The sequence below is a fragment of the Patiria miniata genome, unplaced genomic scaffold (assembly GCF_015706575.1).
Source record: "Patiria miniata isolate m_02_andy unplaced genomic scaffold, ASM1570657v1 HiC_scaffold_10, whole genome shotgun sequence".
NCBI lineage: Eukaryota > Metazoa > Echinodermata > Asteroidea > Valvatida > Asterinidae > Patiria > Patiria miniata.
In genome coordinates, this window is record NW_024037048.1 from 1,533,093 (window position 1) to 1,557,690 (window position 24,598).

At 40.4% G+C, this 24,598-nt stretch overlaps 1 protein-coding gene across 4 annotated transcripts; it reads right to left on the bottom strand.

The window, feature by feature from the left end:
- Positions 1–447: 447 nt before the first annotated feature.
- LOC119734947 (solute carrier family 49 member A3-like) lies at positions 448–22,222 on the bottom strand. Of its 4 annotated transcripts, none has more exons than XM_038208615.1 (10): positions 22,109–22,222; positions 19,604–19,822; positions 11,769–11,927; positions 10,853–11,146; positions 10,017–10,151; positions 7,458–7,574; positions 6,185–6,337; positions 3,562–3,719; positions 2,954–3,069; positions 448–2,495 (listed from the first exon to the last, which is right to left on the bottom strand). In XM_038208615.1, the coding sequence occupies exons 2-10, from the start codon at positions 19,814–19,816 to the stop codon at positions 2,317–2,319; spliced, it is 1,524 nt and encodes a 507-aa protein (XP_038064543.1). In that variant the 5' UTR covers positions 19,817–19,822; positions 22,109–22,222; the 3' UTR covers positions 448–2,316. The 4 variants fall into 4 exon arrangements, with proteins under 4 accessions (XP_038064543.1, XP_038064549.1, XP_038064524.1 ...); XM_038208621.1 differs by having other exon boundaries at positions 22,148–22,221; XM_038208596.1 differs by having other exon boundaries at positions 22,113–22,221.
- Positions 22,223–24,598: the final 2,376 nt, after the last annotated feature.

Sequence of the window (24,598 nt, forward strand, 5' to 3'; positions counted from 1 at the left end):
CAATTTATTTTGAATGTTTGGAACAACGAAAATGACACAGAATACTTGTTTCAACAACTGTCACCAACTGTAGTACACAATTTCTTGATTAACAACCCTGGTTAAGCAAACAATATGATTTATAAAATCTACTTAAAAGACGGGGCTTCAAAAGGATTTGTTGCATATTGTTTAAACTGAGATTTTATCGCTGGTGATGCTTAAAGACAATTGTGACGACGATTCGTGAAATCGCATTGTTTGGACGAGACAGGTTTTAGGGTCATTGTGTTTAAAGGGTGAAAGTCTTTGAACAGATTGAGCATTTGCAGTCATTTTTTTCATCTAAAAGTAGCTTATGAAATTGGCTTTCCAGTCATTATTGTTGGTGCTACATATTTTTTAAATATGAAAAATAATTGTTGGCGTTTGGGTTCCGCTTTTTTTGACTCGCCCTGTACAGATGCGATGAGTAAACAATGTTTTTCAAGAGTAGCCCCAAAAACCAACAAGTATTAGGAGTGCGGAAGTAGAACCAGAATACACCTCAGTTTTACACGGACCTTTTTGCATAAATTTTCGGACTAGAGCGAGGCATAGAGTAAAGATGCTCTGGAGTTACTGTTTTAAATGATAGATTTTTCATGTTTGTAATTCATATTTACAAAATACATCGGTTCGGGTGACTGTAACCCCAATCTGACATGGGCATTGCTCAAAGACTGTGTATAAAATAGCACCATGTCCCATCTTGAGGAGGGGGAGAGGGGTTAAGCCACAGTGTAGTACTGTACTTCATATTGTCCACACTACATGTATGCTAAGGCCAGAGAACCAAAGGTTTGTGATGGGTCATTCTATAAATTTGGGGTCCACTTTTTTCCCCTGTTCCTGGCCCTGTTTAATCTGACATCTATGATTTCCTCCAAGAGTGATTATGAATAGCAAACAACCTACCCAACAAATAAAATACATTTCATTTGAAATATTCTTAATGATACTTGAATGGCAAATTACAAATTCAGAGGAAACAGGGACAAGAATAATGTCAGACTTTGGACCCTTAATTAATTAAAAGGACTAGTCTTTAGATTTGCAAATGAGACGCTTTGCTTCCAGCTTAAGAAAGTCATTCCTTATTGCTGTCTTCATTCTCCAATCCATATTCAAATTAAAGATAGGATTTGTCAAAGTATATCATTTGACTTAAAAGCAGCTTATCTGTAAATTAGGGAAAGTTAATCTGAAGTTAAAACTTCAAATTGTTCTGAAATAAAACATAAATCATGCTTAAACAATGTCTATATTGGAAATAATACAGAGAGGCAATTTTTTGGGCTTAAGTAATTCATCTGTTGAGAGCAGTCTTTAACTTCAGTTCTTTTGAAGGAAATTTTTTAGAAATCACGTTGTTTGCATTACTGTCCGAGTCGTGGAACATCAATATGTACATGTGTTCAGTGAAGAACACTACATCATCCCCAAGTACAGGCATATCCAGCACAATCCACTATTCATCTCTTAACATTCATTTCAAATGTGTCACTTTTCAAGTCTCATTTTCATTACATTGATAAGAATGAAGCAACAAATACATGTATTGTTATTAATTTGGCTGTTTCAAACATCTGAATTTTTGTTCTCAATTTCACATGTATAAAGATGTTTATGTATAGATACAGGTATATTCAATTGAATCAATTTCAGAGTTTCAATTTCAAACATTAACAAATGTACAAGCCATTAGGTGCCTTATTTTCTCCATGGTAATTCTAGAAATGTGATTTTTGAGGTTTTTAATATTATATTAACTCCTCCTTTTAAGGCACAGTAGAAAGGCAGATGAATTTATGTTTATTTCTTGAACTTAGTCTGAACTCTTCACAATTTGCAGGCCTCAAATGGCACCTGCTGGAGTGGGTAAGCCAATATATCAGCTAGAACATCATAGTGCTTTGTTTTAATTCAATCACGACAAAGTATTGTTGCTTGAGACTATAATACAGCAGTGTCTTGTTCAAACCTTGCCAAAACCTTTACTTTGTACGGAAGTGTGTACAACAGACGACTTTACATGTCTCCAGATGCGATAATCAATTCCTAGAGCCAGACCAGACGGTGAACATCATGAACCCAAAAATGTCTGGAAATTCCTTGTTTGAGACACAATGTCTGAAATTCACATAATAGACATCTACATCTTCCTGTGATGGCATCAAAGGGTACATTTCAGATATTTTGTCCCAAAACAGAGATTTCCAGCATTTTTGGGTCACATTGAAAGATGAACTTTTGACCCCATTTTCAAACCTGAGGACTGAGTTGTATTGTTGGTTCTCATGAGGTAGTGTCGCCCTGGCTGGTTACTGGGGTACCATGCGAGTGACTACTAAAGTTTAATATGCTGTCTGCTGCATGGCGCTCCTCTGCTTTCAACCTTCGATAGTCTGTCCTGAAGAACAACAGGAAGATGCAGGCATTGAAGGCTGCATAGCCAGCAAAGACCAACAGGGGAACTAGAGGAACAAGAAAAATAGAGTGATAATACGTGTACATGAAACCTCTAAGTTTTGGCATGTCTATTTCTAGACCAAATAAGTAAGCAATTGGAGATGAAATAATGAGTTCACCTCCTAGCATTGCATGCACCTACCTGTACATGTGCGAATTTGGGTCATTTGTGGTGTATGCAACAGGCCTTTTGAAAGAGAAAGCACCATTTTCTAGCAGATATGTATGCACATAATTTGCAAGAACACCACTTTGTGGAAATAACTTTGAATGGGAAATCAACTTTTTACTGAAAAGTGCATAACAAATTGACCTATCGCATCAACGCAGCTTGTGAAATATTGTCCAATCACATGATATACAAATGGATGCGGAACGCGCAAAATCTGAGACAAACAAAACTCAGTGTACAAAAATTGCATAGGGTTGTATAAGGGGCGTGGCTAACTCGCAAACGACGTACTGGTTAAATCTTGAGGTGTGACCGATGCCAGACACTTGGAATAACCTAGTTGGGCTGTAGACAGGTCTCGTCCTAAGAACTGGCTGAGCAGGATTCCGAGGATGCCTTGCACTTGCCTGTAATCAATCATTCCAAGATAAAGAAAAAAAGATTGGTAATATAGTGAATAGATCGTCCATACAAGTAACAATCATGTTGATGCTGAAACACAATAACATACTGAACATTTGACTGCAAATTGTACAACACATATACAAAAATTATGCTAAAAATGGAAAGTTTTCAAACTTTAGGAACCCCTTGTACAAGAACATGTAACTCCTCTCAAGATTAATTAATCACATTAAGACATTGTGCAGTGTAATTGAATGTACCACTACCTTATAGAACAGATGAGCATGGGATCCAGATACTTCTTAGGTACTGTTCATTGCCTCTGCTACATGTAGTGTTCTTTAGACTGAATGGTTCATACTTTAAGTCTTGAATAATAAGTCAGTGAAACTTGCGTGCGCTTTACGAGATGTTTCCACTGGCTTTCTTTCTCCAGCCCATACATGTACCTACATGAGCAGATTGCATGGTATAATACATCCATTGAGACTGACCCTGCCATGAACAGAAATCCAGTGGTGGTTGCTTCAGAAACAGGAAATGTAGTCTCAACACCAAGCTCCATGATAACTGGGTAGGCACCGAAGCCAAACGTTCCAAATACCCCTGCAGTCACTGCTACGTACACATCCAGCCCTCGGTAGCATGCTAACTGGGGAGTGCAGCAACAAGTTCAGCAACATCAACAAAGTGACAGGCACAAGTACAGTAAACTCCGGCTAAACCGGCACTCGGGACCCGAGAATTTGTGACGACTTACGCGAATGTCGATATCTGCTGTAAGTCGTCATTTTGCCGACTTAATGAATGGTCTTTTGCACACATGATTCATTGCACTAGTGCTTGAGTTGAATCCAGCAAATAAATCCTCGAACCGTATCATCACGTTTGGGGGTATTGATAGTGGAGACCACGATATACATGTACGTGCACAGTAACGAATTAAATGCGTGCGTGGTCCGGTAAATACCATGCACGCATTGACTGCAGCACTAGTCATTCAATAAGACGACCCCCAATATGCGTACAGCCTAGAGGGGGTACTGGTATTGATGTGCTCACGATGCAAATGGGATGTATGCAGTAGGACACCCTTTTCGACACCGATGCATGCAGTGATCACAGGCCGTGCGAAACCACTTTTCACTCGACACTTTGCTAACCGCAGTACAGGAAGTCGATGCCAATGCGTGATTTGTTGAATGCCGACTTACACCAAGGATTTTGTAATGCTTTTTATGGCAAGGGGACCGAGAGTAACACAACGACTTGAGCGAAATGGTGACTTATAAAAGCCGACTTAGAAATAAAAAATCAATGGAGATGTATTACGGACAATCGGGACTTTAGTCAGACGGCCGACTTGAGCGATTTGACGAGTTTTACGATGTCGGTTTAGCCGGAGTTTACTGTAGATTAAACATGCAGACCCTAGGACAATTCAATATAAATGATAAATCAATCTGTGCATAATGAAGAGTTGATATAGGCAAACGGACATAAGCTCAAGTACACGGGCTGCTGTAGACACACTACAGAACACACGTTACACAACAGGCGTGCACATTTATAAACAATGTACATAATACACGTGTATTGGGCCCTATTATGGGCTAATAATCAAAACACTGACTGGATACAATGCCTTTGCACCTGTTAAATTCCAACTTACATGTATGTTTAAAGGTGTAGTAGGCCATTTGTCATTTATGCATTTGTTTTGTTTGAAACAAAACTGCTCAAAACATAAGCACAGGTGCTAAACAACTAAAGGCTGCAGGCTGTAACAGCTGCTAGTACAAACTGTCATAAATAGCTAGAATTGGGGTTCATCTGTCGTGACAGATAGTGGCTGAGTGACATCCAAGCAAGACGCTATGTGCCCTAAGTTGGAAGAAAATCATAGTAGGGTTCGTCGATACATCGATATTACTTGATTACTCAGTATCAATGTGATATTAATACTGTTGATATCACTTTTTTAAACATATTAAAAATATTGAGAATTTGATTTGAGAAAACGGTATGAGAAAAATGTTAGCCAATGTCTCTGCGTGACAGAGCATGGTTGAAAGCAAAGCTGTATGTCGGCAGAAGACAATGCAGGATTTGGGTTTTTTTCTGTCTCAAGTACAAAATAGTTCCCTTAAAGTAACAGATAGGTTTAAACTCATAATTTCAGTTAGTCACAACTCAGAGATGCCACAGGGTCTGCTTCAAAAAACCGGAACTTTATTTTGTTGTGAAAAAGCCACTCCGACACAAAGTCCTCGTTGTCATCTTTATCTTGTAGCCAAGCCCAGTTCCGTAACTTCCGTTTATTTTTTAAATTTTGCTTCTATGGCCTTTAAGCTGTCGGCTCGTCCAATCACTTGAATTTTTCCATATTCCTATTATTTATTCTGCCTACCCGAATTTACAACGTCTATTCGACACGAAACATGCAAGATACCCCAACACTGTCGGTGTACATGACCTTTGCACTACGCGATGCGCGCGACGAAAACATATTCACTTATTTCACTGCGATCGGAAACCACCAATAACTGAAATGATAGACTTGATTTCCAGGCTGAATGCTACGTGTGCTTAGCACACAACACGCCCGCACGCAGTGTAGCACGCGAGGCGCCGTTGTATACTGCGTGCAAGTACGTTGGCCGCCTGTATCGCATGCAGGCTCGGCAACAACGAAGACTTGCTTTTAAGGCTACTTCAACGAACAACGTTGTGCCGTGCCGTACATGCGCAATCCTTACAACATGTAGGCCTACATGTACTAAACTCGAGAGTGCTAACGAGGTAAAAACTAATGCATTTCCACAGTTTTTCTTCTCTTTTTCCAGTTATTTTTGACGGCCGGAAAAAAAGAACGGATTAAAAAAAACCCGGAATTCCGGCTAAAACCGGAAAAGTGGCATCTCTGACAACTACAACAACGTAATGAACCATATTTCTTGTGGACCATGACCATTGGAGAGGCATATGGACAACTACTGCAGCGGATTACTACTGCAACCTGTGCAGAGCAATGCAAAAAAACATGCGTGCGTGTATATTGGATTTGCACATTTGCACTTGTTATCAGTTTGGTATGAATAATGCCCCCTAGCTTACCGAACAGAAGGCGATGAGTCCAAGTACAGCTGAAGTGAAGCACAGCTTGGCAGTAGGTTCAAACTTCTTGGTTTTATCCACGTACGCACCGGCAATAATGGCTCCAATTATTCCACCACCAATCATCAATGCCCCAACCAAGGATGCAAAGGACTGCAAGGTAAGAAATATACATGTCAACTGACTTAACATGACCTATTCAGATATGGCACTTGCCATGTTCAATATTTCCATTCTCCTGGGTCAGATGCCAGGGCATTGACCACAGAGATGCAACTGGTGTTTGGATACAAACATCTGAAACTAGGCCCGAGGGTCTGGAGCAGCCACACCCTCACTGCAAGGACCAGGGTGCAGTGTCCTAAAGATGTTTAAGAAATTTAACAAACTTAAAAAGAAACATGCACAAAGTTTACACAGAAATACAAGTATAACATGTTACTAACTCGAAATAACAACACAAACCCAAAAAAACACAATCAAGTTGGCAGACATGAAAAACACCGTTCCCCCCCCCCCCCCCCCCCCCCCCGATAAATAAAAAAAAACACCAAGAGTTTAAGGTCGACAAAATATGGCCCATTTGAACGAGTGTCAGTAGACAACTTGAGCTAATTGGATATAGATTGGGGCATAGCGTTCTGCCGACTTAAAAAAAACCCACAATATTAATATTAAAAAAAGGGCAAACTGATACTAGAATCATACGCTTACAAAACTACTGACCGGAAAAACTAACAATTTCAAATGTCCCGCGCTGCGAATTTGTGGACCATCTCCTACAATGCACTGGGAAATATGAACTCTCTGTGGTAAACTACATTGTGAATCGCCCGAATTGAGGGTGCTTTTGGAAGATTTACAGCAACAAGTTTGAGCACACTCTACGGTGAAGCATGGTTTGACTGACTTGACTTAAACCCATGTTAGTTGACTATGATTCCACTGGTCTAGTGGACTATCATCAGACTAGTTACCAATAGCCACATCATTAGGTACTGTAGGGACCAAGGTTTTGAGAGACGCATTGGAACATTGCTTCTAGTCCAGGTGTAAATTATGTCATCAACACTTGTCAACCAATGGTCAACAAGTGACAACTGTTGTTGCACAATGACATTTATTTTCATGGAAAAATTGTTGTAATTAATTAGATTTGTTTTAGTCGAAAGACAAAAAAAATGTTTAGCATTTCCTAGTTAGGTCATCCTTTATGAGGACAGTTTACAATAAATATGGTAAAATCATTATCCAATTGCAATGCTAAACCTACATCATCATAGCCTTTTGAACAGAGGACCTGCTCCACCAATGAACTGATAGTGTTGAACAAGCCCAGCCCAGAACCAAACACCAGCACAAGCAACAGGTAGGCACGGTTGCGTATTATCTGCAAAGAAACAATGTTGGGATTGGTTGCAAAGTATTTATGCAAAGCGTATGTTTCCATGACTCTTTCTGGAAATGTTTCTCAGATAAACTATTTAACAATTGAAGGGAATGACCAGAGGAATTATCTTCAAAAAATTAAGTTTCATGTCCAATAATTTATCAAGATAAATGGAAGTCTATCTTTGACAGTATAATGTTTTACATAATCTGTATGAAACATAGATCTATATCATCTATTTAATTCAATTGTAAACTGATTTTTAGCTGTTTCGGTAACAACCGAAACAGCTCTTGTTTTCGTTAAAGTTTTTTTTTTTTTTTTTTTTCTTCTCTTTCAGACTCTTCTCCATAGGGTTTGTACACGTTTTTCCTTTCTTAAGGGCACTTTGGCACTTTCTTAAATTGCATCAACCTCAGACTTGGCACACACTTAGACCACCATCCACAGATGGTCCTAGAAGAAATTCGTAATCATGACGTCATCAAGTGTCAAGTTACGTAACATTAAAGGTGTATTTTTTGTCCATTGGGTTTGTACACGTTCTTTTCTCCATAGGGTTTGTACACGTTCTTTTCTTCATAGGTTTTGTACACGTTCTTTTCTCCATAGGGTTTGTACACGTTCTTTTCTCCATAGGGTTTGTACACGTTCTTTTCTCCATAGGGTTTGTACACGTTCTTTTCTCCATAGGGTTTGTGCACGTTGTTTTCTCCATAGGCTTTGTACCCATGGGGTCGGACAACTCGACCGTTATCCAACTTGACATTTTGACAGCGTGCGCGTGCATGCCTTGCCGCCCTACAGCTGGCCAGGTCCCCGCGCACTCTACGCGGTAAAGTCATGATGCCACAGATTTATGCGGCTTACGTAAATGTGACAAACTTGTAGTTGGGTATGTGATTTGGGATAATCATGATTTATCAGAAGTTAACAACTTTAAAGAATTTCTAAAATGTTAATGTGGGATTTTCGGGGATTTGTTCAAGTGCGCCACGTTAGGAACACTGGAAAGAATTCCATATAAGCCTCCACCTCTATGGGCCATGACAGGAAACGTCAAAGTATTTTTAAAGAAATCTTGATTTTTTCCCCTCCTAAATTTCCGTTTCTTCGTCAGATTTACAACTTTTGGTACTTTTCAAGTCATATCTAGGAAAATAACTGGAGTCCGTATATGGAATTCTTTCCAAGACGTTTTGTATTCTTGTCAGACCTCGCACAGAACTGTGGCACTGTTAAAGTTGTTTGCTGCCCTCTAGTGTTTTAAATGATCTACCTATAATGAAACGTTCGAGATTGTCAGGATTATATTTCGAGGGGCAAAATTACATACAATCTGAGGAATCAATGTGTGCAGTTAAAAGGAGACAGTCATGTGACGAATGCAGGGGGCGGGGATAAAAGGATATCATCAGAGAAGGGCAAAACTGGATACCAAGTGATGATTTGGGCAGTCATATACATGTAGGCTGATAACATTTAAAAAAAAAAATCAGAGGTGCTTAGTAAACTACATGTAAAGAATACAATATTCACAGAGAAGCAAACCCCCCCCCCCCCATTGCACAACCATGCCCATTGCCTACCATGTGGGAAAAAAATCATCCTTGTTTGCCATTCAAGTGTCAATAAAAATGACTTCACACTATTTTTCATTTGTTTACCAGGTAGTTTGCTTTACATAATCACTCTTAGAATCAGAGACATGTGTCCTGAATTACAATATCTTACACAAGTCAGATGTAACTCGGACACCAAAATAGGACCCTAAATTTATGGAATCACCCACCTACGCTGTGCACACGCACCCGTTCCCCAACGCAAAGAAAAGAGGACTGCGCACACATTGAACCACGTGGATTTAGGACGTCTGACATAAATCGACTTCACACACTTGGCACACACGGCAAAAACTTAGAATCCCAACACAAAGGTTCTGGGTTCGATAGCCGCCGATGGCCACGTCAATCTTTTTCATTCAAAGACAGAAAAAAACACCGAAACAGCTCGGTGTTTGTTTAACTACAAACACAACGTCCGTCTAGTTTTTATATAAATGTCTTATAACCAAACAAAATTTAACATTTGACCATACCCAGAAATATTTCAGCCAATTGTAAAGGACTTGACCATTCTTCATGTTTTCCTTTTGATCTAGAATACAATGTAATCAGTTAATTCTAAGAAGAAGTCTTTTCTATGGCAGTGTCTGTAGCACAAATAAAGAATCTGTTTCCCTTTCAATTGCTTGCCCACAGCTCTAAAAATGCTTTTGTGATAAGGAAATAAAGAGGAAACAAAAAATTTGATACTTCCTCAATTCAGTGATATATTATATACAACTCTTCCCTTTTCTCAAAATGAACACAATTCAACTGAGTCGTCATAGTGTGGAAGCATTCACCACACTGTGGCATGACAGTACATGTATCTACATACTTTTTTCAAGCCTTGTACGAATGATTCACTGGATTCAGCAGCACTTGCGCTGGGTGGCGTGGGAGGAATACTCCTACAGAATCCTAACGTCATCATTACTGCTGCTACACCTCCAGGAATGATATAGATCCATAACTACAAAAAAACACATGCAAATGTCTGGTCACCACTTGGATGGCACTGAAAGCTATACACATTTTTCATGAAAGGGTACCCTATTTAACTTTCCTAAGAAATCAATGCAATTACCAGTGTGGGGTACCAGTGAGTGAGTCATATCACATGGTCATCAAAAGTTTCTTGAGGTTTTCTGCAACAACTTGAAAACTACGTAATTAAAAAAAAACTGTTGTTACCACTTGGTCACACAGCTTATATTTTATGGTTTTCCAACAAAATATGTCGGTTGTCCTGGAATGCCAGACCCCCTATCTGTGAGCACTGATCTGTAGAATTAGGAATATCCCCAATGTGTGCACTACATTTTGTACATGTACATGTACATGTGTGAAAGGTTGAAATGGCGCAGCTACTGCACCGAGTATGTCCATGTGTTTGAACAAATACGCATCAGAGACCTGATGGACAAAAGACACAAAAGAAAAGAACGCCAAGGACAACGCGGTGGCACAGATACCCGAGATGCGTCGACTACGACGGCTCTACCCACTTCTACTATTTTGTATATGAACATGTGTGAAAGGTTACTGCTGTTCTCAGATGAGGCTTTGTCTCCCCCTTGTGGGGGAGGCAGCTTCACAGCCTGTGCCCACTTCGCGGGAGAGTTGCTTGCCTTAGCCAAAAATCCATAAACTCACACAAACATTTGCACATACCATTGTTGGAAGATCACTTTCCTCTTTCACAATGATCTTGGACAAAAGGAATGCAGCTAATATTCCCAGTGGGTTAGATGCTGATCCCAGTGTGTTGGCTATGGCTCGTTGGCTTTCTGGGAACCACAAGGCAGCTAATTTTGTTGGGGCAAACAGGAGAAACGGCTGGGCCATGGCTGCGATCCCTTGGCCAATTAAGAGAACGATGAACCTGATCTGTCCCTTCAACTGATGGATAGTACTGATATATCGAACAGCAAGACCAACAACATTCAGCCACGCACCCATCATCAACTGCAATTCAAAATAAACACAGGATTCTGATTATAATGGCGTCAATAAATTGCTCCAAACTAATACTGACTATATGGACATGACATTTAAATTGTACGATTAAAAGGCTTGACATGTTGGTTCCAGCAGAAACATTCTTGAGGGCAAAATGGACAGAATTTGCTTGGATTGAAACATCAAACCATTTAACTTTTGCAACAATTATGATAATGTATCACTTTGGCTAACATCGTATTATTGGTCACAGTCTGTTCTTGCAGAAGTTTTTTTCCAGACAAAATCAATGTATTGTAGTTTATAAATACATATCATATACATGTAATTGTAAAGTAACTGACTAATGATGCCTGGTCAAGAAGGGGAAGTATTTCAACTAAAGTTTACAATGATAAAAACAAACGTTCTTGCCTGGAATTTTTGAGGTTATCAGCTTCAGAATTGTTGGCATGTTTTGACAGCGTCCGAATGATAGCTTCCCTTCCATTGTCTTAAAAGTGGTGTTGATTAACTGAACCAAGCACAAAATGTAACTGCATAATAGACTCAAAGATTGACCAATCGCATCACCGAATCATCTACATTCTTTGTTGAATTGACAGTTAGTTCAATCTTGACAACTTACTCCAATTCTCAAGCCAAAGCTGTCCAGAATCCATGCTGAGAAGAAACCCACAGGGATACTTGCTACCATGTATTCTAGGGATAGCCAGTTCACATTGGCAAATGTTGTATTGTAGTAAGAAGCTGTCAGATCGGCAACTGGTGCAAATGTTATCCAGCCCTGTAACAGCAACAATTGCTCATTATAACTCAGTGACTGAACATCATGTTTTGGCAAATGATTTAAAAATAGTTTTGGCAAGGATAAAAACTAAACAATTTTTAGGCTGATTTATAGTTGGTATGAAAGTGAAATACAAATTTGAGGCACCGCATTTTTTCCCCTACATATCATAAAAGTTGAATGCTTTTGAACCTCAGTAATTATTCGCTGCAACTGTTTTTGAGATTTTGTTTTTGAGAATTTGTTTTCGCATTGCCATTCTTGTGAAGTGAAAGCTGGTCTAATTAGTTCCCTCATGTACATGGCTAGTGTACTAAAAATCTTGGAGAAAAGTATGAGTTACTACATGTAGGGTTATGTCACTGCATGGGCATGGCAGGTGCACAGTTCACCCCACATGCTGCAGAAATTGAACCCTCCATACATTTAACCAAAGGTACATGTACCAAAGGTTAACTGTGTCAATAAATAGTATACATTGTAACAAATCCACCATACAAAAAAAACCCATTATCTTCTGACAATATCAACGGTCAATTTGGGAAATAGTCTATTGTAATTTGTAGCACTTGTATTACGCGGTTATCTATGACAACCATACTAGTGGTGTGCATTTATGGATAGTATAAGGACTAGGTACATGTCATTGTGTACATCTACCCTATTAAACACAGCTACATGTATACATGTAAGGGTTGCCAACCTTGCCATCTTTGTGTGGACCTGAAAACAAACCAGGTCCACACGATGCAGATTGGGTGATCTCTGTGGACTAAGCCAGGTCCACACTAGGTTTCCCCCTCTCTGGAAAACAGGTTTAGAAGAATTTTGGGGGGGGAGGGTTATCCGTCGCAAAATGAAGAGGAACACCCCAGGAAATCATGATAAAAAATTTGGGGTGAAAAAGTGTTCACAGTGCTTTTTTTTTTTAACTACACGAAAACAAAAGGAATGTCCACAGTAGGTACATGTGTATATAATGTTGGTACATGTACAGAGTTCCTTATGGGGTAGAAAACACAATAGAACAAGAGACCCCATAAGGGAAACCCTATGGAGTTTGAGATTTCAATAGTAAAAAAGGAGAACAAAAGAAGGGAAACAAAGGTCTTCCCCACAGGTACACATGTATGTAAGGCTCAGTGGACAGGCCGTCACCATGTTACAGGGAAGGTTTTTATTGTTAGGCAAATTAGGACCGAGTAATGGGGACTTTCTGCTGTCCCCACAGCGTCTCTGGTCCCCACAGTAGTACCATGAGACAACTCATGTACACATAGTTACAAAACAAGTGTGGGTGAGTTTGTCTTACAGTCACTATGTGGACATGTGAACAAAAGATGTCCACATAATGCAGGTTGTGTTGACGTTATGTGGACTTTAAAGCCGCATCCACATAACGTTTCACCCTCTCTGGAAAACAGGTTTAGAGGCATTTTCGGATTAGGGTTATCTGTCGCAGAATGAAGAGAAACATTCAAGGAAATCAAAAAAAAATTGGGGGTTGAAAGAGTTTTCACAGTTTAAGTAAAGTTATTTTTTGTACCGAGTTTTCTTAACTACACGAAAATAAAGGAATGTCCACAAGGGCAATTCTACGGTTTGATGGACATGGCTAAGAAAAAAAAAGTTTTATTTTTTAACCCAGTTTCAGATTTTTATTACAGATTATACATTCAAGTATGAGAAATTAACAAAGAAAACCCAATTTTATCAAACATTTTTTGAGAAATCTTGTCGTAAAGTGAAAAATATTTTTTTACCACACAGAACTCAAAAATTTGGTAAAGTTTAAACATTGATTGCTTTTAATGCAATTAGAGATATTTCAATCATAACCTTATTTCTAGCATGTATGATAGTCTTAATCTCTGAAACATATGTCAATTCACAGCCGTCATCCATTTTTAGATGTCAAAAGGTAGCATTTTATACCTTTTTTTGGTCAATGTAACGTGAGTAACTGAAAAGATATAAAAGTTTTTTTCTCACCAACATTTCTAATGAATTAAATTTTGGTATTTAGGATTATCATTCTTTGCATGAACATAGATATAAATATTTAGTGTTTTGTTGACACTAATACATACATATCTATATATATAAGAGAGAAGTTTACTCGCCCCCGAGACGATGTTTGCTCCTGAAAGGATCCGTGACCGCGGGCTCCCGCGGCCCCAAAATCGCTCCACGTCCGTGGAAAAATGCGGAGGGTGTCTTCCGCCGGGTCGGACGCTTCGGGTCGTCCTAATTTTCCCGTACGGACCGGCGATCCGTTTCGTCGATTTTTCGTGACTGCATTTTGCGCAGGAATTTGCCGTCGTGTGCGCTTTCACGTTGACTGCCTGGCCGCCCCCCGTGCTGGCTTTTCTGCGTGTCTAGACTGTGCGAGGTCAGCGAGGTCAACGTAGGGGTTCCGTTTACGTGTTCTACTCGGCCCTTCTGCGAAAGCGTTCACCAAACGTTAGTATGTGGTGACCTTGGTAAAATATTTTTTGTCCATGGTGCGTGGCCACCAAGTGTCCCTATTCTTTCATATGCTTCGCTTGCCGCCCCTGCGCCGAGTGCAACGAATACTCAGAAGGACTATACATTAAGTATGCCTTGCGCGGTCTGACCAATCGAAAGTCTACACTGCGTAGTATTTCCGGGCTATGCAAAACTGTCGATGGCAACGCGTACTGCAGCCTGCTCCACACCCTGCAAACGAGGTTGGGTCTACGGTGCTCGCTATTTGCATGATTTGAAGCACAAGCATTTGAGTGACGTGTATAGTGCTCTGTTGCTTCCATCGTGTGTTAATACAGCTCCATGCTTCCACCAAGGCTGAGCGTTGTGAGTTCGCTGCCCGCCACAGTGTTGCGTTATAATTTCGGGGGCCTGTCTGGGATCAACGAAGGATCGATGCATTGCTTCAAACATCGCGATCTCAAATGCAGTCACACAAAAAATCAACGAAAATGTGTCCGATCCGGCGGAAGACACCCTCCACATTTTTCCACGGACGTGGAGCGATTTTGGCGTCGCGAAAGACCGCGGTCTCAGATCGTTTCAGGAGCAAACATTTCTCGGAGGTCGAGTACAATTTGCTCTTATATAGATGGTTGACCCAAGTTGAATAACAGTTGACTCGACAAGTTCCTCGCAGACGGTCTCGCAAATTGTAAGACGTTCAAGTTTACGTTTGTTGAAGAGTCCAATATACTGAAACTTAATTATGACCTTCTTAATTAGCCTTCGCCTGTGTACTACGGCAAGCCTTTCAAGTACGTTTTCTCACAAATGCCACTGCCTCACAAAATGCCAATTTAACAGACCAACGGGAACATTTACAGACTGTTGCCATGGTACATAATTATCATGGGCGTCAATCGGTGGGGGACGGGGAACCCCTCCACCCCCCCCCCCCCATTTTCAAGCGGTGGAGACTTTTTTGGTCCCCTCCCTCCCCCCCCCACTTTTCTTCCCCGAATAAAAATTGTAGCTACTACATGTATAATGATTCTATTACTCAGAATAGCTGATTCAATGACACCAAACTCGAAAATGATGTTTAAAAGATGATCTTTTGCTAAAAAAAAATTGTTTTAGTGGTCAGAAATTGCCTCAGATCGCACCACAGAAATTGCTTTTCTATAAGTGCATGTCTTCTCAACTAAATCCCCCAATTACATTCATCTCCCCACATTTTCATCCCCAACTCTACGCCCTACCCGATCTATGATCGGGTAAATCAACGAGGGATAGATGCATTGCTTCAAATATTGTGATCTTTGAACTATGTTGGGTTGGAATAACGAAGAGTGCATAAATAATAATATTGGCGGTTGTTGGCTGTTTGGCCTTGCTTATATTATGGTTGAACCATGCCAACTTGAATAAAATAGTTAAATCGACTTTTTCCTCGCAGGTCTCGCAAATTGTACGAAGTTCAAGTTTACGTTTGTTGAAGAGTCCAATACTGTACCTTCATAATGACCTTCCTCCATGATTCAGACTATGTAATTTTATGGTAACACACTCAACATTTCTATTGCAAATGCCACCTTCACGTTTTATTCCATTATGATTTATTGTCAAAACAGTACAATCAGCCTTCGCCTGTGTACTATACGGTAAGTCTTTCAACTCAGTTTTCCCATATGAACAAACACGACTGCCTCACAAAATGCAACAGACCAACGGGAAAATTTACAGACAGTTATACATGCCAAGGTACATAATTATCATGGGCGCGGCGTCAATCGGTGGGGGACGGGGGACCCCCACCCCAACATTTTAAAGCGGGCAATATCGTTTGGTTCCCTACCCCCACTTTTTCTTCCCCGAATAAAAATTGTAGCCTACTATAATATTCTTTTGCTCAGAACAGCTAATTCAATGACTCCAAACTCGAAAATGATGTTTAAAAAATGATCTTTTGTTTTACTATATCGTACGTGGTCACAAATTGCCTCAGATCGCGTCACCGTAAATTGCTTTTCTATAGCTACATGTCTTCTCAACTAAATCCCCCATTTACATTTAACTCCCCACACTTTCAACCCCAACACAAATACGCCCTACCCGATCTATGATCGGGTAAATCAGCTTGTTTAAGAATAAAAGGCAACTAAATTTGGTAACGTAAGTAACTTTTGTAATGTGAGTAACTTTTGTAACGTGAGTCGTGAGTAACCAAAAATGTAATGTGAGTAACCAAGTTTATTATCCCAAGTCACCCAAACTATACCCAAACTGACTTTGCTTATAATGTTGATTCTGTTGACAACTGTTCATCTTAAACCAAAGAACCTCAAGCATTACAGATACTTCTTAAGTATATTTTATCCCGTTTATGGTGCAAAATGGTCTTTGAGACAGCATAATTTTTAAATTGAATCTAATTACAGTATTTTATCAAGTGTTCATGTTGTAATGGAATAAGGAAGACACCTGTATGTCACTGCATTGAAATTTAAATGTTTATTTGGAACAAAAGCTAAATTACATTACATGTACTGTAGGCACTTCACACTAAGCTACCGGTACAGTGGTATGCCCTGGATTCCCTGGAACCCACTCGCCACATCATGGTCTCTGATAGTGTGGCCTTTCCATGGACCCAATATTCTGTGATATAGTGGCATACATTAAGTTTTAGCAGACTCTCAGATCATCAGAGGTTTGTTCTGATGGCTCAGCATTAGATAAAAAAAAACACAGCTGGACTTAAGAGGAAACATCAAATTCCTGATAGGGGATCAGTATGCACAAAAGTCGGTCTCTGGTCAGCGCGAGCGTCGATTTTATTCATGCGCGTCGATCTTTTTTTTCCAAAATGTTCCGCGGTAGCTCCAACGACGCCCTCTATTGCCGCACCTCCTCAAATTTTTTACCAAAGAGCACCAAGGAATGGGAAATTGCACCAAGGCAAATGATCGAAAGCACTAAGGCAAATTATGGAGGACACCAATGTACATGAGGACACCAAAAAGCAAAATAGTACCCCACCTTGTCTGTACAATCCAAGCTTGAAGAAAAAAAAAAAAAGCAAAAAAAAAAAAAAAACGGCCGCGTGGCCACGTCAATTCCGGAACTTTGGTCTGACCAGAGACCGAACATTTTTTTTTTTTGGCCTAATAGTATCAGAATAATATCAGATGAAAACCTTTATCTTGGAGTACTTGCCATTGGAGATCCAAAATGCAAATTTAAGTCAGAGTTTTTAGTAGTTCTGATGCCTATTGGGTAGAAAAATACTAATTATGATAATTTAGTCAAAAAACATCATGCCATAAAATTCTGAGATGGGTCGGACAAAATGTAACGTGAGTAACTGTAACGTGAGTGACCATGTTTTTTGGTGGATTGCAAAAAAATGGAAGATTCTAGAGGATTTGTTTTACGTTTTACTCTTATTATGTGTGCCCCATGGCATGGTCTTTTATCCATTTAATAGAAATTTCCACAGGTTGCCTATGTGAGGTTACTTTTTGATCAAAGCATGTTTGCTTTTTATGCATGTCCGAAAATGTAACGTGAGTAACCGAATTTGTGCGTCTTGTTTATCATACATAACACATTTTTCTGGATGTCATCTTTGGTGCTTAGGTAGGTTTAGGTCTATTCTATCTACCATGGGGATAACAGTTATTAAACCTTTTCAGTAAGGTAATTACAGCCCAAGGAAACTCAAAAGTACATCAAAAATGTAACGTGAGTAACCGTGGAATTGCCCACATGGCGTATGTAAAACAAACATAGGTGAGTGTGCATGTTTATGGTGCAAATCCTGGACACACATGTGAAGCATCATCGAGTTATTGAGGACAATAGTCAAATCAAGGACAAAAATGTGTACAAAACCAGTGGGAGCTGTTGCAAAAAAAGTTATATACACAGAGTATCAACAAAAGATCGATGATGAGGAACAATGGAACATTGTCGATTTACACCATAAACAAACCTGCTGGGATGTGTGTGTGTGTTCCCGAGTTGATCACACATGTTCACGAGTTGTTCATGCAGTGTTCAAACATTATATACGGGTACATGGGTTAATCAGGCAAATGGCCAATTCACACACGGGTACTCGGGCAAGCCAGGCAATTGGACCAATACACGGCAAATCGTACATATACCTTCTACCTTTTCCCATTCATGAACCTCACTCGGTCAAGGAACCGCACACAATGGTTTTGGGAATCTTGCCTTGCAAAAGGGCTTGAATTTATATGCAAAATAACGCGTATAATGTGCATCGAAGGAAACAACATAGCTGTTCCAAAAGCCGTTAGTCAGGTGATCAACGTACCATACACATGCAATTGATGGCCGTTGCATGGCACCGGTTTGGTTTGGTCCAATCATTGCCACGTACGTTCAAATGGATGAAGAGCACGTTGATTTTTTAGCAATTTGCTCCAAAATTGATTGCTTCATCTGTGCAGTCCACATTTTTGTTGTATCCAATGACGCTTACAGGCTCATGCTTGCAAGCTGTATGCACGCTCGGCTTGCAACTGCAGTACTGTAGCCTACATGCAAATGCTTATTAAAAGATCAGTCACTTTTGCCTCACTGTAAAATCAACTGTTCATCATTGAAGTTGCACTTTATTACACCACTTACAAACAAAAAAACATCTCCCCCCGCACTGTAAAAGAAAAGGCATTTTCTGACTTAAGTCCTGCGTGAGCCTGTTTAGAACGAAAAGTTGTGTCAATGAGGGCAACAAACAGGAATAGTCTATTGGATGACGTCGCTAGCTAGCCTGACCCATAGTACCTGTGTGGCTCATTGCTGTGCTGTATCCTAAATAGCCACACATCCTGCCAGTAAAAATCTGCTGACTTAACACCGCTGTACGCGTGTATACTGATCCATGAAGATGCTTAAATCTCTCAAGAATTGAAGGTAAATTGACACAATCAACTCAAAGAGTTCTGGACCTGTCACTCACCGTCCTCAGCTGCTCCTAAGCTGTGGCTATTTAGGGACACCGCGCTGGGTACGAATAGCTAACCTAGGATTGGTACAGTACAGTGCCACCATCGTTAGGTTTGTTTTAAACATCGGTAGCATTTAAAAAAAATTTTTTTTTTTAATTCCAATATGAAAATGTGCAAGTACATATACCAGCAATAATAATAGTGCAGAGATTGTATTTAAATGTCATCGACAGTGCTTACTATGGCATTGGATAGGTTGAGCACAGCTAACACACTCAACATATACCATCGTCGCTTGTAGACTTTGTAGATCTGACTCTGTGCTGGAATGGACCTGGTTGTAGCGATAGAACCACTACTGCTAGACATCATCTCCTTTCTTGTGTTCAATGGTTGAGAAATCAATGGCACTGGGGCATCAAGAACATCAGGCAGCAGCTTTTCATCATCCATTCCTAACTGAATCCGTGAAAAAAATAAAACAATTCAACTGTTATTTTTTTTATGGGAATGGCCCATCACAAGGCCACTAAAGGTGCGGGCTACAATAGAAAGTTACAGGGAGAGAAGATATGTATTCACATATCTTTTGAACAGGGATAGATTATAAGTTGGTGGAAAACAGGATACAAGCAGCGAGTTCCAAAGTGCAGCAGTCCTCTCAATGTAAATTATTATACACATACGAAACAATATGCCAGCTAGCCGTACGATGTACGTACGCACACGATATACCGCAGGAACGGAATTGCCGTGGCGGCAATTCCATTCCTGCGGTATATATCGTGTGCGTACGTACATCGTACAACTACAATGAACTAGCTGTCTGACGGTACACGCATGAGGGCGCACTATACAGAAAGGATTATCGCGCAAGGTTATTTTTGCATTGTTCAGTTAGACCAAGCTTGATGCCAAGAATCAGGAGTAATTGCAGAATACCCCGCAACTCGGAAATACACCCCTAAATTCTCTGGCTACGAGGTTGGAATCACTGGAAAAGAAACAATTCAAGTCCATGCCAGCTACGCGGATACTGAGTGGGGGTCCATTATTTGAGAGCGAAGCAACACAAAAGGAATGGGAGTTGCTGAAAAAAATTCTAAGTCCAAACCAACCACCCTGTTGGCGGCTACGCGGATATGGAGTGGGAGTCCCCTTGAATATGCTTGAGAACGAGCAACACAAAAGGAATGGGAGTTGCTGAAAAAATTCTAAGTCCAAACCAACTACCCTGTTGGCGGCTACGCGGTTACGAAGTGGGAGTGCAATGGAGCATGACGCATAGTACATACAAGTAGCGCTAAGAATGTTTATTGAGGTCAACCAACCGTGACCTCGTAGCCGGCTACTAGGTGGATAGATCGAGTGGCGGGGTATTCTGCAATTGTGCCAAAACCATCCACATTTGGCTTGAAATCACGCAAAAGCTGGGCAAGTGACATCGGCAGGTGACATCAGCCGAATTTGTTATTAAGAGGTTGAGTGTATTTTGAAAGCATAAATCAACTAGGCACGCAGTCTGAATGTGGAAAAAAATTGGTGACAAGTCCTCACGGTTTAAGTGCATTCAAGGAGTGTGGCCTTACTTAACGCCTTTACGGAGGTAGGCTAGTCATGGTAGCTAGTCAAGTAAATAGGCCACAGGCATGACAGGGGCTACATTACTCCTAGAACTATGAGGCTCCGCGTGAGCGGAGCCTCATAGATCAAGAAGCCCGCAAAATTGCCTGCAGCACAAAACACTAATAAAGTACAAAAACGTCCATCAAAATGCAGCCATTTCACACAGAATCGCTGCACAGTTTGCCCCTATACTCCATACTTTATCTCTTGACATACTCACGTATCTTGTGCGGAACTAACATAGGTGGATTCTGTCGGTTTTTAGGCCAAAATGATGAAAAATATGCCCTTTCCGCATTGAGCTAACCTGACACTTGAAACGTGCACGCATATGATCGAGTGATGATTTTCGGTTCGCTCGCAGCGCGCCGCGGGGGGTACGGTACATGCACTTGTACGCATGCACATCATTTCGCTTGTACATGTACCGTACCCCCCGCGGCGCGCTCCGAGCGAACCGAAAATCATCGCTCGATCATATGCGTGCACGTTTCAAGTGTCAGGTTGGCTCAGTGCGGAAAGGGCATATTTTTCATCATTTTGGCCTAAAAACCGACAGAATCCACCTATGTTAGTTCCGCACAAGATACGTGAGTATGTCAAGAGATAAAGTATGGAGTATAGGGGCAAACTGTGCAGCGATTCTGTGTGAAATGGCTGCATTTTGATGGACGTTTTTGTACTTTATTAGTGTTTTGTGCTGCAGGCAATTTTGCGGGCTTCTTGATCTATGAGGCTCCGCTCACGCGGAGCCTCATAGTTCTAGGAGTAGGGCTACATCATACATTGGCTCAGGATCTGTCATTCCCAAGAAATTCGAGAAGAGAAATGGCACACGATAGAATTTTGGTTCATTGGATTCTGCAAGGTCACGCACAGTCAATAGTCACCTGAATCCTTCGCAAAATTGCATACAAAGCGGTCGTGTGTATGTTCAGTGCAGGGCAATACTGCGGAACTTGCACCATGTGCACTGTTATTTATTACATTGCACTACACTACAGAACATGCGGAATTCGACAAAACAAATCGCTAAAAAATAAAACAGCGTCATCATCACGCTACCCAAAAATAAAACTGTTTGAAGAATAACTAAAAGCAGCCATTAGCAACTATCACCTGCCTGGAAAGGTAAATAACACCAAGTCCAATTCGTACCAACCACAGCTGCACTGTCAGTAGTCCTAGCTATGCGCTTGCTTGCAGCTATTTGCCATGCATCACGTGAATTTGATACACCGGCCTTGCTGAAGAAACTTTGGCTGGGACCCTGTTGTTCAGCATGCAAATTCATGCGCTGAGGATGCCTCTGACGGGTATCCGACTAAAAGTACAAGCCGAAAAAAAATGGACCGAGCGCCCTCTCAGCGTAGCGGTATCAGGTCAACTCGGACCCAAACCAAGTCGGACCCATGCCAAGTCGGACCCATGCCAAGTCGGACCCATGCCAACTCGGACCCACGCCAACTCGGACCCACTACCAACTCGGACCCACGACCAACTCGGACCCACGACCAACTCGGACCCACGACCAACTCGGACCCACTACTAACTCGGACCCACTACCAACTCGGACCCAAGCACGACCAACTCGGACCCAACAATGACTCAATCATTAGTTTCAGAGATTTATATATTTATAGGTAATCTTAATGTTAGTGCTTGTAATTATAGTGAAGATGTTCTGTAAAAAATACATTGGGCAGAATGGGGCTTTTAGTTTTGTTTTCTTGTATTGCCGCTGTGTGGAGCGCTATTTTATGATGCGTATAGTAAATACTGATGCTAAACGTTTATCGTTTTGAACGTCATTAGCTTTTTGAAACCGTGACCTGTGAAGCTAAACCAAGAGGTATTAAGAGCGTATAGTATAGGTTAGGCATCTCGTATGTCATTTGTACAACTTGATATATACGTGCTTTTTCAAAATCTCGATTTTCTTTTTCAAACGAAATTCAAAGGATTATAATTTTCAGTAAAAAATAAATTACTTGTGTTTATGTGTTTCTTTTAAAATGGAGATTAGAATAGACTTCGTTTTTATATCTTATTATTTTATTTATTGACTTATAATGTTTACTTATATTTATTGAGTTAAAAATGTTGTGTTTGAAAGTGTTTATGTTTTAATGCCATATTTTCTGATTATATGTTTCTATGAAGATCAGCCCTGTTCTTAATTTGTATACTCGTTACGTTGAAGTTTGGATTAAAACAATAAATTGCTGTTAAATTTAGCAAGATGGTGTGAACGATGTCAATTAATATGTTTTAATGAAAATAAATAATTGGTTAAACTTTTAAAGCGCAATATGTTTTAATGGAAACAAATAAAAATAATAAATAATTAATTACACTTTTAAAACGCATTTCAAAATAGCATTTCAATGCGCTTGTGACAACGACAAAAATGTTATACTGCTGCAATACAGATATGAGATAATTTACCTTACAACAATTACAATGAAAATTTATACCCAACAGCATCACTGTAATAACAGATGAGAAGTGGACAAACTTTATGAAATGAATGATTGAAAACGATGTCGAATGATTGAAAACGATGGGTCCGAGTTGGTCACGCATGGGTCCGAGTTTGTAGTGGGTCCGAGTTGGTTGTGGGTCCGAGTTGGTAGTGGGTCCGAGTTGGTCGTGGGTCCGAGTTGGTAGTGGGTCCGAGTTGGTTTGGGTCCGAGTTGGATCAAAACCGGAATAACCTGTGTAGCTAGCATGCTCGTGTTTGCAGGGCGCGCGGGGGTGGTACACGGTACGGGTAGGGCATGAATCCCGGGACATACCGTTATTTCGTTTAACCGTTTTGGATTTCCTCAAAAACAAAAACAAAAACAGTAAACGGACCATTGACCGTTTTGTCGTTTTATTAACAACATTGCGTCACTTTCACTGGCGCATGCGGTGCGTCATAAGGTGTCTCCAGCAGGCTCATAAACCATCAGAATCTCAGCGCAAGTGCGCAACCAAAGAATTTTACCGTCATACAGGTGTAATCACCTACTTCAGACTATGGTGGCGAGGTAATAGAGGAGTTCTATGCCAAGCTGGAGCAGCGTTAGCAATAACAGATTAAGTTCATGAAATTCGAAATATACTTAGATGATACAAGTGTCTAACTACTCGTGAAATAACAACTTGGGTATAGATTCCTAGAAATTGATATAAATACATAGTAGATTTGGGGAAGTTTTCGAACGATTTCTTCCAGATTTGAAGGTCAGCTTTACCAGTAACCAGTTTCGTTTCGGCATCGATGACGGAGATTTTTTTCACTGACATGAAGTTTAGAATGTCTTCTTCCGTTATATTTTAACATTTCAATCATACTGAGCATATTTTCTGAGAAACACAACGTTCAAAATTCACTGCATGCTCTGTTATAGCGTCTATAAGTACGTAATTTGCCTAACAACGGCAGACGCTTTGCGTTAGCAACCATATGGCTGTTCAAGGAGACTGGAACGCTAAGGTTGTCCCAGGCCGACTCTGACCAGCAGTGGGCCGGAAAAGTAGTAACTTTGATTCAGTGTATATAGGGAAATTAAACTAAAGACACGGGACTCAGACTCCTGGAGTTCGCCAACAGTCACAGGC

Bases quoted from the DNA above. Each gene is read 5' to 3' on its own strand.
- LOC119734947 (XM_038208605.1), bottom strand. From the start codon at position 21,957: ATGGTGCAAGTTCCGCAGTATTGCCCTGCACTGAACATACACACGACC. The intron at 19,823-21,879 runs GTGACTATTGAC...TCACGGATTCAG, and splicing joins CAATTTTGCGAAGGATTCAG to TTAGGAATGGATGATGAAAA. The intron at 11,928-19,603 runs GTAAGCACTGTC...TTGCTGTTACAG, and splicing joins TCAACCTATCCAATGCCATA to GGCTGGATAACATTTGCACC.